Raw genomic sequence first — 21,050 nt, forward strand, 5'->3', positions numbered from 1 at the left:
AGGAGTCCACACAGCAACTACCTCACACACACGACCTCATAACTGTACCTGACAGTTTACTACTCCGTTTGCACATGCACAATTGCACTGTTCGAATTTGCACTGTACTGTTTTATTTGCACTGTTCTTTCTACTTCTATTGTAAATTTCTAAATTTCTTCTATTGTAAATTTTTAAATTTCTATTTCATATTTCTTTTATATTTGCTAAACGTTAGGCATTCTGTGGACAGCAAAGTAAGAATTTCATTGTACAGGGAAACATGTTTCCATACTGTGCATATGACAATAAACACTTTGAATCTTGAATCTTGAATCTTGAATTCTGTGTCATTTTCAGCCATTTTTAGGAGCGCTCAAATGTTGACCTTTTTCGCCATACTATACTATTGCCTATTGATTTTGTGATATATCATCTGATTTGTGGCCGTATGTCTTGGACACTCGGGTGAATAGTGGAGTGGAGTGGAGCTGTCAACTGATCACCACCTGGTGTTGAGTTGGATCAGGTGTTGGGGAAGGCTGCTGGACAGACCTGGTAAACCCAAGCATGTAGTAAGAGTAAGAGAGGAGGAGGTGAGAGGAGAGCAGAGAGGAGGAGATGAGAGGAGGAGAGCAGAGAGGAGGAGATGAGAGGAGGAGAGCAGAGAGAAACATCAGAGGAGAGCAGAGGATGCTGATGTTTCCTACCTGAGGATGTTGATGCAGCCGTTGCCGTTGGTGAGGAAGAACATGTCGTTGTCGTTGTTCCAGGAGATCTCGATCTGCTCCTCGGCCTTGGAGCGATGCGTCTTGGCGTCGATGAAGGTCACCACATCGTCTTTGTTCCCCACGGCGATGGTCTGACCGTCAGGACTCCAGCAGATGTTGATGTTCTCTCCTGAAACACACGAGGAGACTCGTGACTGTTTACCTGAGATCATCTCCGATCAATGACTCCGAACATGAAAAGACTGACGGCGACATGTTGACTGATGGTCACATGTTCTGAATAACGATTTTTCTTTGTATTGATGAAGCAGCAGGAGGGAGCACAGCCTCCGTCAGTCAGTCGTAGAGGGCCTTGTTCAGCACGTGCTGTTTAGGACGTGTCCTTCAGGACGTGTCGCGTCCTGTTTAGGACGTGTCGTTTAGGACGCGTTGCTCAGGACGCGTAGTTCAGGGCGTGTTTTCGTGAAGTGTCTGGCTCTGAGGGTGCAGCTATGCTAACATGCTAACTTCATAAATCTCAAAGAATATCTCAGTTTGTCTTGATGGTTTTTGTCGGAGGTCACATCTCGCTCACCTCGAATCGACTTCGTCCAATTTGTAAAGAACAAACAGACTTCACGTAGAATGTCAGATTTGAATTCTCAGTTATTTTTATGTCATCCTGCAAATAAATCAGAATGACTCCCTGTTTTTAAAATATTCCTCTCTCGGATTAAAAAGTTGACTCCTCCTGGGTGAGCTGAGCTCGTACCTTTGGTGTTGTCGGTGGCGATGCACTTGGTGGTGCGGACGTCCCAGATGCGGATGGTCTTGTCTCCGGACGCCGTGACGAACAGATCGGGGTTGGTCGGATGCCAGCAGAGCTGATCCACGCTGTTGCTGTGACCCCGGTAGTTATTCTCCTTCACCTGACGGACACACACACACACACACACACACACACACACACACACACACACACACACACACACACACGCGCTCAGTGACATCTGGTGACATCACTGGTGACATCATCCATCAATGAGACCCATATTAACCCTTTGACTCCTCACAGAGAGGTGCTCAGGTAAACTGTGACATCAGCAGTGATCTGTAAACTGGTCAGTCCGTCAGAGGGGTTAATTTAAAACAGCTGAAAACACGAAGAACATCCAACACATTTAAAGAGGATTTAAAAAAACAACATATTAAAGAGATGTGAGCTGAAACAGTCAGATGTGACAGACAGGACGGCTGTTTCTCACAGAGCGACTGTGATACGTGACCTGTGTGCGTGTGTGTGTGTGTATGTGTTTATGCAGATTGATCTGTTCTTGTATTGGTCTTCATTCTTGAGTGATTATTTCAAGGTGTGTGTGGTGAATATTTGGGCAGAAATCTTGAATAATCATGTTTAAAATCAACTTTAATGATTTGCAAAATTCCTCTTTTTCAGACATGAAGACGTTTGTTCACTGAATCGGTCCTCACGGCGTTCTGCTGCTGTTTTTCATGCTTTTATTTTGTTCTCTTATTTCATTTGACACTTTCCAAATAAAGATGGACCCGATTCTCCAGCAGGTAAGGGACAGATCTAACATGTTCCCAAGACTCACCAGCCAGCAGGGAACGTTCCCACAACACCAACTAACATTACCTACAAGTCCCAATAATGTTTAAAGAAAACATTTTAATCTAATGTTCAACAAACGTTTTAAGGTGTAATCTTCACAGTATCTGCTGATTTTAATCAACTCAACCTTCAGCTCCAGAGATGAAGCAGGATCAAGGATCTTTGTAATTTCGTGTTTTAAACTTTATTTAAAAAGTGACCAATAAATCTACCTACGGCCCAAAAAATGTTGATTATATCAAATAAATGCTGACTGAGACATAACGTTTGAGCTGCAACACTGAATGAAAATGTAATGTGATATGTTAACAATCAAAAAGATTTAACATGTTCTGATGTTTCTGGAGAATATTAGCTGAACATTAAGAAGAACGTTCTGACAACTAAAATAAAACTTGCAGCTGAAAACATTAATGACACATTTGGTTACATAGTAACATTCTCAGAACGTTTTTAGAACCAATAATTTCCAGCTGGGTCTCTGGGTCCGCACGCTGAAGCGGGCTGTGGACATGTCCGCGCGCTGGAGAGGGCTTTCACACATGTCCGCGCGCTGGAGAGGGCTTTCACACATGTCCGCGCTAGACCGGGCAATGGGACAAGTCCGCGCGCTGGAGCGGACTGTCGCACATGTCCACACTGGAGTTGGAAAACATTGCAGGAGCGAGACAGTTTGTAAAACTGCTCTAGTGGAGCAGGCTGTCACACATTTTCGCGTTGGACCGGGCTGTCCATGTCCGCGCGCTGGAGCGGTAATTAAAATTAAAATTAAAATTAAAATTAAACAAATCAGTGGGGTTACCACAGAACACCACAAAACAAAGAAATAATAAATCAGAATCTAACAAAAATTATAATTAAAGGGGCAGGTCGCACACTTAAGCTTAACAAAATATATCAATCAATAACTGCCCAAGCAGAACTTAAATATAACCAATCATAAACAAAAGGAAAGCTAAAGAAAAGAAAACAAAACCCAAACCCAACAATGACCGAATTACAGATAGAAAATCTTTCAATTTAACCTAATTAACAAATTAATTACATCAGTAGCCAAAATCAGGATTAATCAAAAAAGAAAAAAAATACAAATTAACCCTGCAACTAATCGAAAAGTAACAGAACGTAACCCGCACGTTTACACACACACACTCACACACACTTGTACATACAATATTTAAAATTGTGCTTCGCCCGTGGCGTGCGGCCAAGAGGCGGTGGAGACGAGCAGCAGCGGAGACAAAAACAGCAGCGGCCCCGATCAGCTGGTTACATTAACACCTAGCCAAGAAAAATACTATTAGCATGGCTAAATGACTGAACATGATGCGGTGCGCGCCACGAGACACGCATACCTTTTCGGTCACAGCCGGCACACACACAGACACACACGAGAGGAGGGAGGGAGAGAGAGGAGTCCGGGCTGCGACCAGCGTTTACCTGTGACCACGCTAGCATTAGCCAATTTAGTAGCATCAACCATACAGCAGAGACAGAGAGGACACTTACCACGGCCAACAAATGCAGCAGCACCTACACGGGGCACGGAGCAGCGCACAGGCAACCGCCCTACAACACAACACCGATGCCGTAAGCACACAAACAGACACAAACAACCCGCGAGGTGAAGCAGCGTGCAGCCACACCTGTCGGCCGAGCGACCTCCGGCACGGAAGTGACGCGCCGGTGGTGACGGAGAGAGGCGCGAAAGGTAAAACTGGTGGGAGGAAGGCCGTTTTTATACCAGCCCACCTCATCACGGCCACTAGCTGCGCTCATTACCAGCAGCAGCAAATGACGGCGGATAAACACCTCTATGCTGCTACAATAGCATAACTCATTCATAAAAGTCATAAATTTTACCTTCTCCTGTGTCTTTCCTGGTGTCTCACTTGTGAAGTGTACGGTTGTTGTTATTTTTTTTGCTGCCATCTGCTGGAAGACTTTCTGAAACACATCCTCTCAAATCTAAAACACAAAAAATAAAAAGATACTGCTTTAGCCATGATTTTAGAAATATTGAGGTTCTGAGAAAATCCCTAACCCCTAATCCTAACCCATAACCCACAGAAATAAATACATAATTAAAATTGCAAAAAACATATATTAAGATTTCCACGGGGCTAAATACTTTGTTAAAGGGTTATAAACAAGTTTAAAAATTGTTCATCATTTAAAATTCCCCAAGACAGAAATAAATAATTAAAATTACAAAGACAGAGATAAATAAATAATTAAAATTGCAAAAGAAACATAAATGGAGATTTACAGCGATTTAAATTCATGGTTAAAAGGGCTAAAAACAAGTTAAAAAACAGTGTTTGGCAGTTTAAAGGACAGAGAGGGAAAGTGAGTATAAAAGCACACGTGACTCTCAAGCAGACACACTTCTGCTCTCTTTGTCTCCATCTTTTGTGCGTTTTGACCCTTTGTGGGTCAAAACGTCACCACAGACGCACAATAATGCAGTTTTTTCCCACAAAAACACTTTCTCTTTTTATTTTTTTTTTTAATCATTTTCTTTTTTATTAATTTCAAGTGTGAACTTACAAACACATGACACCAAAAACATATAAAAGGGTCTGGATTGCTTTGTCTCCACAAAATCCGTCAATTTCTATAACAAGTTCATCTGTTCATCCTCTCGGTTTGTCGTTGATATGTAAACAATGTCCATTTCTCCCATTTCTCTTGACATTTTTCCTCTTGAGTTCTTATTCTGTAGGTTAATTGTTCCATGTTATATATTTCAGCCACAATTTCCAGCCATTCCTCTTGTGTTGGTGGTTCAGCTTTAAACCATTTCCTCGTAATGGCCTTTTTACAGGCTGCCAACAGGATTTTTAACAAGTATTTATCTTCCCTTAATATAGTATCAGCTGTGAAACAACCAAAATACAACACTGTACACGATTTAGATACATCATAGCCCAGAATCTTGACAATAGTCATGTGAACATCTCCCCAAAATTGCGAAATTCCAGTACAGAGCCAAAATATATGTGAGTGATTTGCATTCAATACTCCACACTGTCTCCAACATGGTTGTGATATATACTGATATTTACTCCTAACGTTGGGTGTAATAAAAAATCTAATTACATTCTGCCAACAATGTTCTCTCCAAGCACGTGAGGATGTAGCAGATTGTTGTGTTTTCCAAATATTCAACCAATCGTCTTCTGAAATATTTATTCCTAATTCTTTCTCCCATTTGTGCTTTATATATATTGTATTCCCTCTTTTCTCCATTAAATGTTGGTATATAGTAGATATTATTCTGTATTTCTTTGAATGGTAGACTCCAATTATTGTTCTAACTATTCCATTTTTATCTAAATTCACGCTATGTTTTATTCTTCTGTCAAAATAATCCCTTAATTGCAAATATCTGAAATGATCCTGATTGTTTAATCTGTAATCTTGTTTCAGATCCTGAAAACTTAAAACCTTTCCATCTTTCATAATTGTACATAATGCTGTTATACCATTAGGAATCCGTTGTTTAAACCTCTCGTCAAGAGTAGTTGGGGTAAAATGTTTATCATAGGCTATCCGTCTAAGTAGACTGAGTTCCTGTTCTCGGCTGTATTTTCTTACCAACTTAAACCACAGTTCTAAAGTAAATCCAGTTACGGCATTTAGTTGTTCAAGCAGGTCCATTGCTGTCTCTCTGTCTGCAATGAAACTTTGAATTTCACGCCCTTGTACATATCGTTCTAGGCCTTTCCATTTTGCTTCATAATCCCTAGCACACCAGCAGATTAATGGTCTAATCTGTGCTGCATGGAAATATTCATAAGGTTTGGTAGAGCCGTACCTCCTTTATGCTTTCCTATCTATAATGTTTCAAATTTGACTCTCGGTCTTTTACCATTCCAAATCAACCTTGAAATGATTTTATCCCAAATTCTGAATTGTTTATCAGGTATATCAACTGGTAGTGACTGGAATAAGTAAAGGAGCCGTGGGAGTAGATTCATTTTTATAATTTCTACTCGTGAGCTGAGATCCAGTGGAAGTATGGTCCACCTCTCAATATCATTTCTAATGTCCTGATCTACTTTTGTATAATTTGCTTTATACAGCTTATCAATTCCACTTGTTAAGGTGACCCCAAAGTAGTCTATCTTTTTGGAGCTCCAATTTAAATGATATATTTGTTGTATATTTTTTGATGGGTGATAGTTAATTATTAGAACCTGTGTTTTAGTTAAATTCAATGTATACCCTGAATAGAAACCAAACATCTGTAGTTGGTTGGTTAAAATAGGAAGACACTTATCTGGGTCCTCTAAGTAACAAATAACTTCGTCAGCAAAAAGTCCAATGATGTGTTCTTCCTCCCTGACCAGATTGGACAACCTTTATTAAGCCCAAGCCTGAAGAAGATATTTTAATATCGAAACGTCGCGACGGGCTTAATCACTTAACAAACATGGATGATTGGACGGAAGTGCGATACGGCAAAGCACGTAACAGGCCACGCCAACGCATCAACTTCCCATATTATGACTCCGCGGAGAGACGACATTCCTGCACCTATGCGGACGCAGTCAAATCATCTCCCTGGACCACAGTCAGGCCTAGGAGGGAGGACAACAGATCCAGACGTGGTGAAGCCCCCTATCCTAGACGCCATGACTATGACAACAATACACAACACAGATCAAACTCACGAAACGGACAACTGTTTGAGCGAAATTCACACAAACCGTGGTTACGCCAAGCAGAAGAGGGGAACTATGCACAATGCTTTCCTAGAGACCCTCCCAAAAAGCAATCAAACACACCTAAACAGGTCAACAACACTACTGAGGATCCCCAACTAGGGCCACAAATCCGCAAAATGTACAATCTCATTAGACAGGTACACCATCTGAATAATGTCTCCACCCTGGAAGACACAGAAGATCGAAAGCGACCTGCGACCTTTAAAAGACTGACTGATTATCTGAGAGACATAATTAAGCCAGTCACCATGACTGACAAAACTAAAGAAATGCTGGACGGCAACGCTCGTAACTGGGTGTACAACACGCAAATTATCCTACAGGAACACTACTCTGAGGGTATACAACAAACCCTGACGGAACTACAGACCATGCTAAGCCCAAATTGGCACGTGGCATTTGAAATAGCTGCTCGATGGTCCAAAAAGAAGTTCCAACGTAGACTGACGAATGACACTCTGGAGAAAACGGAGGCTCTCCTTATCTCCATAACCGGACAAGACAAACACCAACTCATGACTACTGACAGAAACAAATTCAGGCAAGACACACACACACACACACACACACACACACACACACACACACACACAGACACACAAACTTCACCTAGAATAACACAGAGGAAACTGGGGGTTCCCGCACTGGACAATCCAATGTTTCCAGCGGAAGCCTTTCCACCGCTGGTCACAGTGGACACGGGAACTTGGCTGATACCAGACTGTACCTGGTCCCCTTGGCCATCCCCAACAGGCGAGAGCCCCAAAGAGCAACGCAAGCCTAGAATGGCCAATCCATGTATTGTGGAAGAGGAGGACCTAGCCATGGGACCCGAACCAATGCTCACACAAGCCTCGACGCGGCTCCCGGCCCCAGAGAGGGTCAAACCTGTGGGCCCAAACATCACAGACCGGCTGGTACTGGTCCACGAACCCATTCTACAACACCTTCTCCCCCCTGATGATGACCCTCCCAGTGACGAGGAAGCTCTCTCACCAGACGAGGAAGAATCATCAACCCAGGGGGAAGAGGAATTTTTTGAATCTTCATCCATTGCGGATGAAATAATAAAAACAGACTCAGAGGACACAGCTCCTCCTCACGAATCCAATAAGGAAGGAGAAACAAACGCAAACACCAACATGGTGGATGTAACATCAAACGTAGAACAGGGCGGCCCCACGAGGGTGATAACACCCCGGTTTCGCCCCCAAAGACACTCACTTTCACACCAAAAAATGGTTCAGTGGAAACTCAGGGTCCATAAGAAATGGGTCATCCTGGGAGATTCCAACCTTGCCAGAATCCCAGGTTTTGACAGCCCAGACCTTCAAATAGACAGCTACCCGGGTGCCAATTTCAGACACATCGAAGCGATCCTAAACAAACTCACACCCACGAACACGACAGAAAAAGTCATCCTGTCGGTAGGTTTAAATAACAGGGAGCAAAAACCCAGGGAAACGTCAATCAAACAACTACAAAAGGCCCTGAGAATGGCCAAGGATGCGTTTCCACATGCCGAATTTTGGATTACTGTCATCAACTATTCCAAAAACCTACCCAAAAAAGAACAGGATAACCTGGACATCATCAACGCACACATTAGAGCACACATGCCATTCTTACCGCCACTACCAGAAAAGGATTTTAACACGGAAAGAGACAAGATACATTGGACGACCGCAACGGCCACAGCCATGCTGGATCATTGGTCCACAAAGTTAAACTGGACAGCCCAGTAAGACCTAGTCCTGGATCTGGGCTACCAAACCAAGATTTTCTCACCAACAATATTTACACCAACAACGCTCCCTTGGACAGTATTAAGCACCGAAACACTCAGCACAATTCATTTACAAACAACAATAACACTGTTACTACAGACATTCATCAAGACACAGACACTGCCCCTAAAAATGTTGTGGTTTTAGCCAAAAAGTTCAAGCCCACACTCGCACAATTAAAATTACTAAACAAAGGCTTATCCTTTATACCCACGGTCAAAATTCATAAAAGCCAAAAGGCACAGATGATGGTGGACATCCAAGCATACCACTGCAGGATCAAATTGGCAACATACTTTGAAAGGAAAAGGAAGAAAGAACCCCCGCCATTCACACCTAATTCAAATTGGACGCCAAAAATTGGGTCATTACCATCGCATATCAGATCCTAATTCGAGCCGACACGTATGCCACCAAAAATTTCAATTGGACAATCAGAGACACAAACAATTTATCCACAGAAGAAAGCTTTGCATTAAAACAGTTAAAAAACAACAACCACATTGTTATTAAGCCAGCGGACAAGGGCAGCGCTGTTGTCATTTTGGACAGAGAGCAGTACATATGGGAGGCCCAAAGACAACTAAAAAACACCAAACACTAAAAAACTCGACAACCCCATATTTTATGAAACCACTCCGATGGTCACGAAGATTGTTGATGGAATGTGTGCAGAAGGTTTCATAAATAAAAAACAGAAACAATACCTTCTAGGTAACACCAATCCACGGGCCAGAAGGTTTTATCTATTACCAAAAATCCATAAAGATCCTGCACAACGGAGCAAACCCTTTGAGATACCTCCAGGACGCCCCATTGTGTCCGACTGCAGTAGTGAAACGTACCAAATTGCCGAATTTATCGAGCACCACCTAAATCCAATTTCAAACAAACACGCAAGTTACATTAGTGACACATATGATTTTCTGGAAAAAATTAAAAAACTCCAATTACCAACCGCATCTATTTTATTCACTGTAGACACTGATAGTTTGTACACCAACATTGAAACCAAATCAGGCCTTGAAGCAGTCCAGAAATGGTTTGATAAATTTCCTGATCCAAAACGACCGGACAGTCACCTAATTAAATTATTAGAGATTAATTTGACTCGATGTAACGGGTGTGTTTAGGACCCAGATGCAGCACACAAAAACGCTCTGGCGGTCGGTAATAACTTTTATTAATATCAACACAAATAGAGTTCAGCTTACAGATAGTGAGTTCGTTCTTCGGGCGGTTAGCCCTAGCAATGTGGGCGTGGCTTGCAGGTAAAGCAGAGCAGAGGAAGGTGAATGGAAAAATACTGGCAGCGGGGGGAGGAGGGAGAATGCAGGAACCATGACACTCGAAATGACTTCGAATTTGATGACCAGTATTACTTGCTAACTTGTGGTACGGCAATGGGTAAAAAATTCACACCCTCGTACGCAAACATCTTCATGGCACATTGGGAAGAGTCTGCACTAGCCCAATCTCCACTAAAACCGCTTCACTACTACAGATTTCTAGATGATATTTGGGGCGTTTGGACTCACTCCAGAACAGAATTTAATCACTTTATCACATTACTGAACAACCACCATCCATCAGTCAAGGTGAAGTATGTGGTGGATGACAATTTGCTCAATTTTTTGGACGTTGTAACTTTCAAAGGACAACGATTTGCAGAAACAGGACAATTGGACTCCAAAGTTTACTTTAAAGACACTGACACACATGCCCTGCTCTGGAAAAATAGTTTTCACCCACGACATACATATAAAGGTCTAATCCAGTCTCAATTACTCCGTTTTCATAAAATTTGCAGCCAAAAACAAGATTTTGAGAAAGCCACGTCAACCCTATTCCGGGCCTTAAAAAACAGAGAATATTCCCGTTCCTTTTTACGGAACGCATGGAAATCCTTTTTGAACCCCAAACATGCAACGGAGAACGGAAAACAAGACATCATCCCCCTCATCACGACCTATTCCAAACAGAGCCTGGGCTTGACCCACATCTTGAGGAAAAATTATGTCAGGTTTTTATCCAACACCACAACGCTCCAAAAACATAAAACCATCTCTGCGTACCGCAGGAACCACAACTTACAGGATCTTTTAGTACATAGCAAACTACAACCGACCACGAACAGGGTACAAAGACTGTGTTTGGAATATAGACACATTCGGTTTGCGACCAACTCACAATCCAAAATGGTCATAAAATTTGGGCCTCCCATAGGGCCAGAAACAACCAATTGTGTTTATTTGATCTATTGTTCCAAGTGTAATATGAAATATGTCGGAGAAACCAAGAACTCTATGAAAATGAGACTAATACAGCATAGATACAACATCAGGCACCAGAAAAGAACAGATACATTTCTGGTGAAACACTTTATCACACACAAACTCGAGTCATTAAGGGTCATGGGACTACAGACAAGTCCTTTATGGACAGACTCCTTACATAAAAAACACGAAAAACATTGGATCAGTACACTTGGAACAAAATATCCTTGGGGTCTGAATGAGCAGTGAGGGGCACCAGACGCCAATCCCAGGATGGCCTGTGCTTTACGTGGAAATTTGTTTTCCCGGATTGTTCAATTTCCCCTAACCCTAAACCCTAATCCTAACCCTAACCCTAACCGGGATGACGGGGGGGATCGGTGGAAGGCCCGTGCACCTCCCGGACCCTCTTGGGGACGGGCTCAGTTCCCCTATCCTAACCCTAACCCACTTCCACTTTCTCATCTATGGGCCTATGAGTAGATGAGAATCTGTAATTTTCCAAATTTCAATCTAATAGACGAGAATCTGGAATATTCCAAATTTCCATCTATTAGACGAGAATCTGGAATATTCCAAATTTCCATCTATTAGACGAGAATCTGAAATTCCAGATTCCAGATTCCAGATTCTCATCTACTCAATGGCTGTAGATTGAAATTTGGAATATTCCAAATTACACTCTATTGGCATAAACATTGGTTATGTGCCCATCCCCCACCCTGTGCCCTGTGTCTGTCTCAGGCCAAAGTCTGCTTCTTGACTCTCTGAGAGCTCAGAGACAAGTGTCTCATCTTGCCTTCAAAGGCTGTATGCTACGATAGAGGGACCGAACCTCTTCTGGCTGAACGCGGGAGACCTTGCGAGCATTTACCTCAAATTTGGTACCTCTGGCTCGATGGCAAGTGTGTCAAGTTTGACCCCACAAGGTCAAAAGTCGCCTGAACTGGTACAGATGAAAATGCGGTGTCACCCAATTCTCAATCTATCGCTATATATGGCACTTCCAACTAGGGTGGGGTCAGGAAATCCATCAGGGAGGGTCCCCGCGGGCAGTGGTCAACATATATCGTAGAAGGCCGTGACACCTTCCGCCTCTGTCATTTGGATGTCTCTGCGTGCTTCCTTCGCTGAGATACAGCCCTCAACGAGACAAGGGTTTGCAAACTTTGGCGGCCCCTAGTTAAAAGGGGGAATGGCACAGAGCGCCAATTTTGACACGGCCTCATTCAGTGCGCCGAGACCTTTCCGTAGATGCCTGGGTCGTCTCCCTCGGACCAAGGGTAGTCGAGTTGCTCAGTTTGGCCTGAGCCTGCATGATGGTCTGCAGGGCCATGGGTCTGAGAAGGCCTGTGCTTAAGCAGGCCTGATTGCAGATTTGACACAAAATGGGCGGCTGCAGACCTGATTCTGACATGCGGTAGAGATCGCCGACACCTTGCGGGGAACAGTTGGCCCCGTGTCGATACACCTTGGCGTTCCCGAGATACAGCGGTTTGGACTGCGAGGGTCAGGAAGTCACAATGCAAAGTCAATGAGGCCTGGAAAGGCTTAGTCTAGAATAAACCATTTGAGCAATCGCTCTAAGCTTGACCTTTTTTTTTGCTGGATTTCCCTTTGAAAATAAACAAATCTTTGTCTCAGATTCAACATTACCTGAAACACGATCATCTCGGTGGTCTCTCCGTCCGGAGCCGCGGAGTTCTTCACTCTGATCATCCCGTCAAAGCTGACGGAGAAAAAAGACGAATGTGGAGGGATCTGCAGCGTTCCCGCAAATTCTCCCCGATGGAACATCGATGAAATGATGGAACAAGAAATCTTACAGCATTCAAGCTAAGAACAGAGATTTGATTAGAAAAGAAACAGCTGTCAAACCATTATGTTTATATTAGGTTTAAATCAAAGAGCACATGTTGGCAACCAGCAGTTTACATGGTTACTATCATTTATATTAGCAAAATTGTTAAAAGGAAATGATGATTGGTTGTTTTGCACTTTTCCCATTTGTTTGCCATGTTGTTGATTTTTGTCATTTTTATCCAAATCTTTATTCTTTGTTTTCTTGTCTGTGTATTGTACCAGTGTTACTGCAACACATAAGTTTTGTCAGGATTGTTGCACTTGGTGTGATTTCTGTTGTTGCTGGTTTTCCTTTTACGGAGGTGACAGAAAATGGGAGAAGGCTCAGCGGTTCTGACATTTGTATGCCTTGTATTGTTCTTTCAATAAAAAAAAATGAAACAAATAATAGTTTGTAAACTCCAGCACAAAGGAAACAAAGGAACGCCTTTTCCCGTGAACCTCCGGCAGTGTTTCGTGGACTATAAAACTTCACCGGACTTTCCAACAGCATCAGCAACAGCAACAGAGGGGGAGTACATAATGACTGAATTTTCTCTCATCCTGATCGCTTCAGACTCAGCTACAAACTGTCCCAGTGCATGTTGGGAGGTCACGGTGTGATGGAGCCAACAGAACCACAGCATCTGCAAAAAGCAGAGATGCAACCCTGATGTCCCCAAACCGGACCCCTTCCTGTCCCCAGCTGCAACTTGAGATCCTGTCCATGAAAATCACAAACAGGGTCACAGACAAGGGACAACCCTGGCAGAGGCCGACTCCCATCGGAAAGTGTTTGACTTTACGCCGAGTCTGCGGACACAGTTCTCACTTTAGTCATACGGGGACCAGACGGCTCGCAGGAGCACCCCGTACCCCCGCAGTACCCCTACAGTACCCCTACAGTACCCCCCACAGGACTCCCCTGAGAACACAGTCAGAAGTCTTCTCCAAGTCCACAAAACACATGTAGAACAGATGCGCAAACCCCCACGACCCCTTTACAAATTATTTCCAGAGCTCTCTGTCCGCGTGTAGTCCGTAGAGGGTGCATTGAGTGGCTCGTGCTCCTTGGTCTTCATCAGGAGACTGGGACATTACATCAATGGCGCTGAACTGATGGCCTTAAATTGATGACGTTAAATCAATGGCATTGAATCGATGACATATCATTGGCGTTGTATCGATAGCCTTGAAACGATGGCGTTACACCAATGACCTTAAACCAATGGCGTTACACCAATGACCTTAAATCAATATCGTTGCACCAATGACCTTAAACCAATGGCGTTACACTGATGGCATTAAATCGACGGTGTTCCATCAGTGGCGCCCTCAGACTGCTGAAGAAGATCATGTGATGCACTGGAAAGCTCGGGAACAGCAGTGAGAGGAAAAACCTCCACAGACTCACTGAAATGCAGGAAAACACTTTAATTTGACTGAATGAAAAACACACGTACAAAGGATCCTAAAAAACACAAATAGCTGATTTATTTACATCATCAGGTCTCTGCCCTCTGATTGGACGCTGCCGTCAGCTGACCTGACGAGTCCTCATCGAGCCACGAGTCTCCGTTTGGTCGTCTGCTCCACCAGCCGGTGATAATCGGACAGTTTGTCCCGCACTTTATTGTAAATCTGAAACAAGACGTCAGCAAGCGTTCATCAAAGCACGCAGGAAACGCATCATCAACAGGAAATGGCTCACACACAGAAAGTGAAGGCGACTCACGCTGCTGTTGGTCTGCGTCTCATTCAGAGTCTGAAGCAACTGATCGATGGACGTGTACGGCAGCCACACTGAGGATGCAGTCGCCGACAGAGGACGCTAAAACACACACACACACAGAAACACACACACACACACACACACACACACAGATTATTGGGACGTCAGAGGTCATGTGACTGTGTTCAGAGATCATGTGACTGCGTGTTCCGAGGTCATGTGACTGCGTGTTCAGAGGTCATGTGACTGCGTGTTCAGAGGTCATGTGACTGCGTGTTCAGAGGTCATGTGACTGCATGGCGCTCTGACCTCGATCCCGAAGTACTGATGTCCACGTCCCAGCAGAGCGTCCACGTACTCCAGCACCAGCTCGGCCGCCGCCTCCAGCAGGTCAAAGTTCAGGTAGAGACGCAGCAGGGAGGCAGCGTCCATGCCCTGTTGCGTGATGGGAGAGTAACACACACTGTTGCATGATGGGAAAGTAAGCAGCAGAGAATGGCGGCGGTGCTCCTTCCTGTTGGCCGAGAGCTCACCTTGTAAGACCTGATGAGCCAATCGGGCAGCGGGACGCCGTGCGACAGCAGCTTGTTTATGACGCAGTGGTGATGCTGGCCGTTTGCTGAGGGACACCTGTCCAGGTAGGAGGACAGCAGCCGCCACGCCTCATCTGCAGCACTGACCACAGAAGAATAACACACACGTCACCAAAGTCCTCACCTGAAACACTCTGACCCGCCCACCAACAGAAAATTAATAATAATTAATAATAATCATCAATAATAATTAATGATGATTATCAATGCTAATAAAAATGAATAAGATGGAAGCCCGTCAGTGTGTCGTCTGTTTTTACTAACTCTGTTATTCCGTCAACATTCTTCTAAATTGAGCACAGTATTTTATTGTGCATTCACACGTTATTTCTGGTCCATTTAATTTGGGATGTAAACTGTTCCGGTCCTCAGAATCTAATCCTGCTCATGGTCCTCCTGCTCATCTCAGCCTCCACCTGCCCGGCCTCTCCACCCAGCCTCGCCCCCACATCTCCCCATCTCCTCCTCCTTTGCCGGCGGCCAGCTGTCCAGCACTCCGGGGACGCAAACACCCGCAGGACTTTGTGCGTAAGAGCACACGCTCAACGACTGTACTGATACTGGACCCCCTGCTCGCCCTGATCGTGGTCTGGTCCTGGTTGCGCCGATGCCGTGATCCTGACTTTGGACACCTCCCTATCGACATTTGCATGAGACTCTTATCATCGCCCTCAACATCATCATAGAGTGCAATTAATGATTTCACACCTACCGTTATTGTAATATGACATGCATCTGTTTCTATTATTGCCGTGCCTCTCTCCCCCTCTCTCTTTCTCTTTCTTTTTTGCCATGATTGTATTTCATTTGTTATTTACGACATCTATCACTCGTCTGTCCGTCCTGAAGAGGGATCCCTCATCATCCTCTGCCGCTCTTCCTGAGGTTTCTTCCTTTTTTTTCCGTTCAGGGGTTCTTTTTCGGGAGTTTTGGGTGATGTGAGGGTCTAAGGGCAGAGGGATGTCGAACACTGTAAAGCCCTCTGAGGCAAACCATGTTTTGTGATAATGGGCTCTAGAAATAAAATCGACTTGACAAACTGACTTTTATCTCAACGTGCGCAGCAAAAATGCAATTGCAAGGAATTCAGGGATTTCATCGTCTACAGTCCATAATATCATCAAAAGATTAAGAGAGTCCGGAGAAATCTCTGCACGTAAGCGGCAAGGCCGAAAACCAACATTGAATGCCTGTGACCTTCGACCCCTCAGGCGGCACTGCATTAAAAACCGACATCGTTCTGTGAAGGGTATCACCACGTGGGCTCAGGAAGACTTCGGAAAACCATCGTCCGTTAACACAGATCGTCTCGACATCGACCCGTGCAAGTTCAAACTCTACACTGCAAAGCCAAATATCAACAACACCCAGAAATGCCACCGGCTTCTCTTGGCCCGAGCTCACCTGAGCTGGACTAACGCAAGGTGGGTCAAGGTGGGTTGCGTCTTAGGAAATCATGGGCGTCGTGTCCTCCGGGACAAAGAGGAAAAGGACCATCCAGACTGTTATCAGCGCAAAGTTCAAAAGCCAGCATCTGTGATGGTGTGGGTGTGTTCGTGCCCATGGCATCATGGGTAACTTTCACATCTGTGAAGGCACCGTTAATGCTGAAAGGCACACACAGGTTTTGGAGCATCATATGCTGCCATCCATTTTCAGGGACGTCCCTGCAAGACCATGCTAAGCCACATTCTGCAGGTGTGACAGCAGCGCGGCTTCGTAGTAAAAGACCGCGGGTACGAGACCGGCCTGCCTGCAGTCCGGACCCGTCTCCCACTGAAAATGTGCGGCGCATTATGAAGTGCAAAATACGACAACGGAGACCCCGGACTGTTGAGCAACTGGAGTCCTACATCAACAAGAATGGGAAATAATTCCACCTACAAAGCTTCAACAGCTAGTGTCCTCAGTTCCCAAATGCTTACAGAGTGTTGTTAAAAGAAAGGTGACGTAATGGAGAGGTAAACCAACCCCATCTCGGCTTTTTTGGAACATTCTGCAGGCATCAAATTCAAAATGAGTGAATGTTTGCAAAAAAACAATAAAGTTTATCAGTTTGAACATTAAATATCTTGTCTTTGTAGTGTATTGAATATAGGTTGAAAAGGATTTGCAAATAATTGTACTGTTTTTAATTACGTTTTACACAACGTCCCTACTTCATTGGAATTGGGGTTTGTATTAAGAAAGCCAAAAAAGAGTATTATTTATCTATCACTACAAAAAATTTCAATGACTCCCAGAGATTTTGGAAGGGTATAAAATCCCTTTTTGGCAGCAACAAACCTCAAGCTGTACCCATTTTTGCTATGAAGGATTCTGTTGCTATTCATGACAAAAATGGAAATAATGACTTGTTGTAATGAGCATTTTGTATCTTTTGGCTTCCTGTTTGAGTCTGCCTGCCCTGCATCTGTGAAGCCCGGTACTGATGTGTCAGTGTATGCTGGTCAGTCTTTTAATTGTATGCCTTTCTCTGCACAGGAGGTTCGTAAGACCTTAAAAGAGTCAGATCCTAGAAAACCATCAGGACCTGATTCTGTAGATCCTTATTTCTTCAAACTGGCAGCTGACTTTGTAGCAGAGCCTCTTACATATCTTTTTAACCTCAGTGCTGTCTAACCTTTGTGAAAGCCAAGTGTTTTAATAACTATCGGTCAATATCCAATTTACCAGTACTAGTCAAAGTTCTTGAATCTCTGGTAAGTAATCAGCTAAAGAAGTTTTTATACACAAATGATATTTTATCAGCAAATCAATCAGGTTTTAGAAAAAAGCACAGCACCATCACAGCTTCACTGTAGCGCTTGATAAGAAGCAACCTTACGCAGCCTTCACTGATTTATCAAAAGCTTTCACACATTCGACCATGATGTTTTAAAGCTGAGATTTCTGAGCTCAGGACCCCCTAAAGTCTAAACCTCATGTGCTATACCTGATGAGAAAGATATAAGGCACTTCTTGGTCTGCTCCCGCACTATCTTTGTGTTTTTGTCACGCAAAAAAGTACCAGACAGTACTCACTGCGTTCTCAGGACCTTTTTGTGCTCTCAGTCCCAAATGTTCAAATAGAAATTGGGAAAAGGGCTTTTGGATATTCTGCATCCTCAGCCTGGAACTTGTTGCAAAACAACTTGAAACTCAAGGAGCTGGTGTTGCTAAATCTCTTTAAATCTAAAATGAAAGAGTTTCAAGCAGATTCGATAGATGTCGCTGTCCTTCGCCTGCCTGGTGGTAAACAGTGAAGTCTGAATGAGGTTTTTCACATCAAAGTATCCTCACTTATCATCATGTTTAAGTATGTATATGTTTAATTTATTTGAGATTTTTATTTGATTTCAGTTTTTTTAAATTTATTTTACATTATTTTTATTTTATTCTATTTACTTCATTTAAATTATATATATACACATTTTCTTTTTTCTTTTAACAATTTTTAATTATTTTACTTATTTATGATTATGTCACCTGTGGGTATGGTACTTGAAATTACTCTACAAACTTGAGTTATACTCGATCAGCATCCATATAAATATATATTACATTCATGTCCAAAATTATTCTATGATGGTTGATTTCCTGATGATTGTCAGTAATGCTGAGAGGTACTTTTCTATTTTCTATATTTCTATGGTATTATATACAGTCTTTTGTGTTCTTTTTTAATGTTATGACTGTATTTTCTATATATACACTATTGGAGGTGTTTTGGGTTTTTTATGCATCAGGTGATGCGGTCATGTGACAGACGTCTTGGGCCTATTTAAGACGGCGGCTTTTTATTGTTTGTCAAGTCTAATAATAGCAATAAATATCAACAACAACAATAATAACATAATAATAATAATGATGATGATGAGCTGTTTTTGTGACTAAGGTCTCACACAGTGACGACATCATGATGATGAGATGAAGGTTAAAGGTCAAACCTAGACTCTTTGGTGTTGACGACAGACGACAGCTGATTGGCCGCCAACCAGCTCCAAGCTTCACTTTGAGCATCCTCCCCCCCAAACTGCAGCTTTATACACCTGTAAACAAACAAACAAACAACAAACACAAACAAACACAAACAAAGGTGGTGAGGTTTCTGGTTGGTTGTCCCAGCGATCAGCTGATCACATGACATCATGTTCATTAAAGAAGCCGGTTTGATTTGTGATGTCATCTGTTCGATGTCATCGTCGCAGAAACACGGCGTGCACACGATGATACTCCGGGTCACGTGACCTACTTGAAGGTGAGTCCCTCGAAGACAGGTGTCAGGTCCAAACCGAACGTCCCGCAGACGGACAGAGCCGAGTCAAACAGACCCGACTGGACCAGCAGCGAAACGAGCTCCACCGCCGACGCCCCGCCTGTGCACGCGCACGCACACATTAACACATTAACACATTAACACATTAACACACACAAACACACACCAGCTCCACCGCCGACGCCCCAAAAATGTTTAAGTGTTTTTAACCCTTTGAATCCTGAGCGAGGCAGAAGACAAAACAACCCGCACTGAAGTTCTGCTGCTGCTCGTCGTTTTCTTTGACCAAAAATTGGCAAGAAATGAGTAAAAAGTTTAAGAAAGTGACTCAAATATCAGTTTAAAATTAATTAATTTAAAAAACAGGAAATGACCGAGAAAAGTGATTAAATGAGAATAAATCTGCAGCAGCATTTGAAATGTGTCACTATGATCATTATAAATAATTATTTTTATTTTCCCGCTAACTTCATTTATGACGTTTCCTAGATATCTTATTTCTGCACTGTGAGGGACGTCCTCACTCGTCTCCGTGTCTCCTCAGCCTCGTGGTCAGGGTTATGAGGGTTAAACACTTGTTACAGCAGTGATAGCACTCGGAGAGTAACTGTGACGCAGGCGTACCGGCGATGGCGGCGGATGGCGGGTGGTGCTGAGCGAGTGTGAGGCGGCTGCGGGACAAGATGTACTCCTTTTCCAGGTCCTTGAGCTCCAGGATGTCCACCTGACGTCTCACTGCAGGACAAACACAAACAGAAGAACAAGAAGAAGTAGAAGAGTTTAATCCAGTCACTGGGACAAGTCTCGTCCCCATCCACCAGGGGGCGGCGTCCTCAGGCGCTGAGGACTTCCTGCCTGACAGCAGCTGTCTCTGCAGGACGCCGTTAACTCTTTATGTCCACAGAAGGTCACCAGCATCAGAGAGACGCAGCTGCATCGACAAGACTCTGAGACAAGATTCTCCAACCTGCCTCACCTCACACCAAAGCTGATCATCAATCAGTAACTCTATTATCGATCACTGCGACTCATCAATCTGATTGATTATAATTATAATAAACTGCTGAATCACTGCGACTTATCAATCTGATTGATTATAATTGTAATAAACTGCTGAATCACTGTCTCTGTCCACAGGCAGGCTGTAAATAAAGTTTGATCACAGATGGACAATCTCACCTGGTTCAGAGGAAAACTCTCCATCTGAGTTTCTCTTCGGAGACGCTCCGGGACGCTCGTACTGCAACACACACACACACACACACACACACACACAGTCAGTCATTTGTGGAAATAAACTGACTCTGATAGACTGACTCTGTGTGCGTGTGTGTGTGTGTGTTCTTCTGTCGTGTGTGTGTGATGGGTGTCTGTGTGTACATATTTGTGTACTGTGTATAATGTTTATCAGGGGTGTAACGATACATCCGCCGTATCGACACATCGATTAATGATCCCGCGATCAGGCGACGCTGACGGGTAAACGACGAGTCGTCTGTCTAGTGTG

General features: G+C 43.6%; 1 protein-coding gene and 1 long non-coding RNA gene across 3 annotated transcripts in view; both read right to left on the minus strand.

Annotated features, from left to right (window-relative positions):
- Positions 1-655: 655 nt before the first annotated feature.
- LOC148189054 (uncharacterized) lies at positions 656-4,016 on the minus strand. Its single transcript, XR_015776872.1, has 3 exons — positions 3,832-4,016; positions 1,462-1,618; positions 656-879 (listed from the first exon to the last, which is right to left on the minus strand). It is a non-coding gene; the product is annotated as an uncharacterized LOC148189054 (long non-coding RNA).
- A 10,363-nt stretch (positions 4,017-14,379) lies between these two features.
- nup160 (nucleoporin 160) overlaps positions 14,380-21,050 on the minus strand; it is a 28,973-nt gene continuing 22,302 nt past the window's right edge. For both annotated transcript variants that reach the window (XM_088079468.1, XM_088079469.1), the window contains exons 27-34: positions 20,723-20,783; positions 20,168-20,278; positions 19,520-19,643; positions 19,215-19,316; positions 15,226-15,367; positions 15,002-15,127; positions 14,696-14,791; positions 14,380-14,601 (exon numbers count right to left, since the gene is read on the minus strand). In XM_088079468.1, the coding sequence (XP_087935594.1) occupies positions 14,518-14,601; positions 14,696-14,791; positions 15,002-15,127; positions 15,226-15,367; positions 19,215-19,316; positions 19,520-19,643; positions 20,168-20,278; positions 20,723-20,783 (846 nt within the window). In that variant the 3' untranslated portion in view covers positions 14,380-14,517. The remainder of the gene's footprint in view (positions 14,602-14,695; positions 14,792-15,001; positions 15,128-15,225; positions 15,368-19,214; positions 19,317-19,519; positions 19,644-20,167; positions 20,279-20,722; positions 20,784-21,050) is intronic.

The sequence above is a fragment of the Plectropomus leopardus genome, chromosome 7 (genome assembly GCF_026936395.1).
Source record: "Plectropomus leopardus strain MGB_pleo_1.0 chromosome 7, ASM2693639v1, whole genome shotgun sequence".
Taxonomy (NCBI): Eukaryota; Metazoa; Chordata; class Actinopteri; order Perciformes; family Serranidae; genus Plectropomus; species Plectropomus leopardus.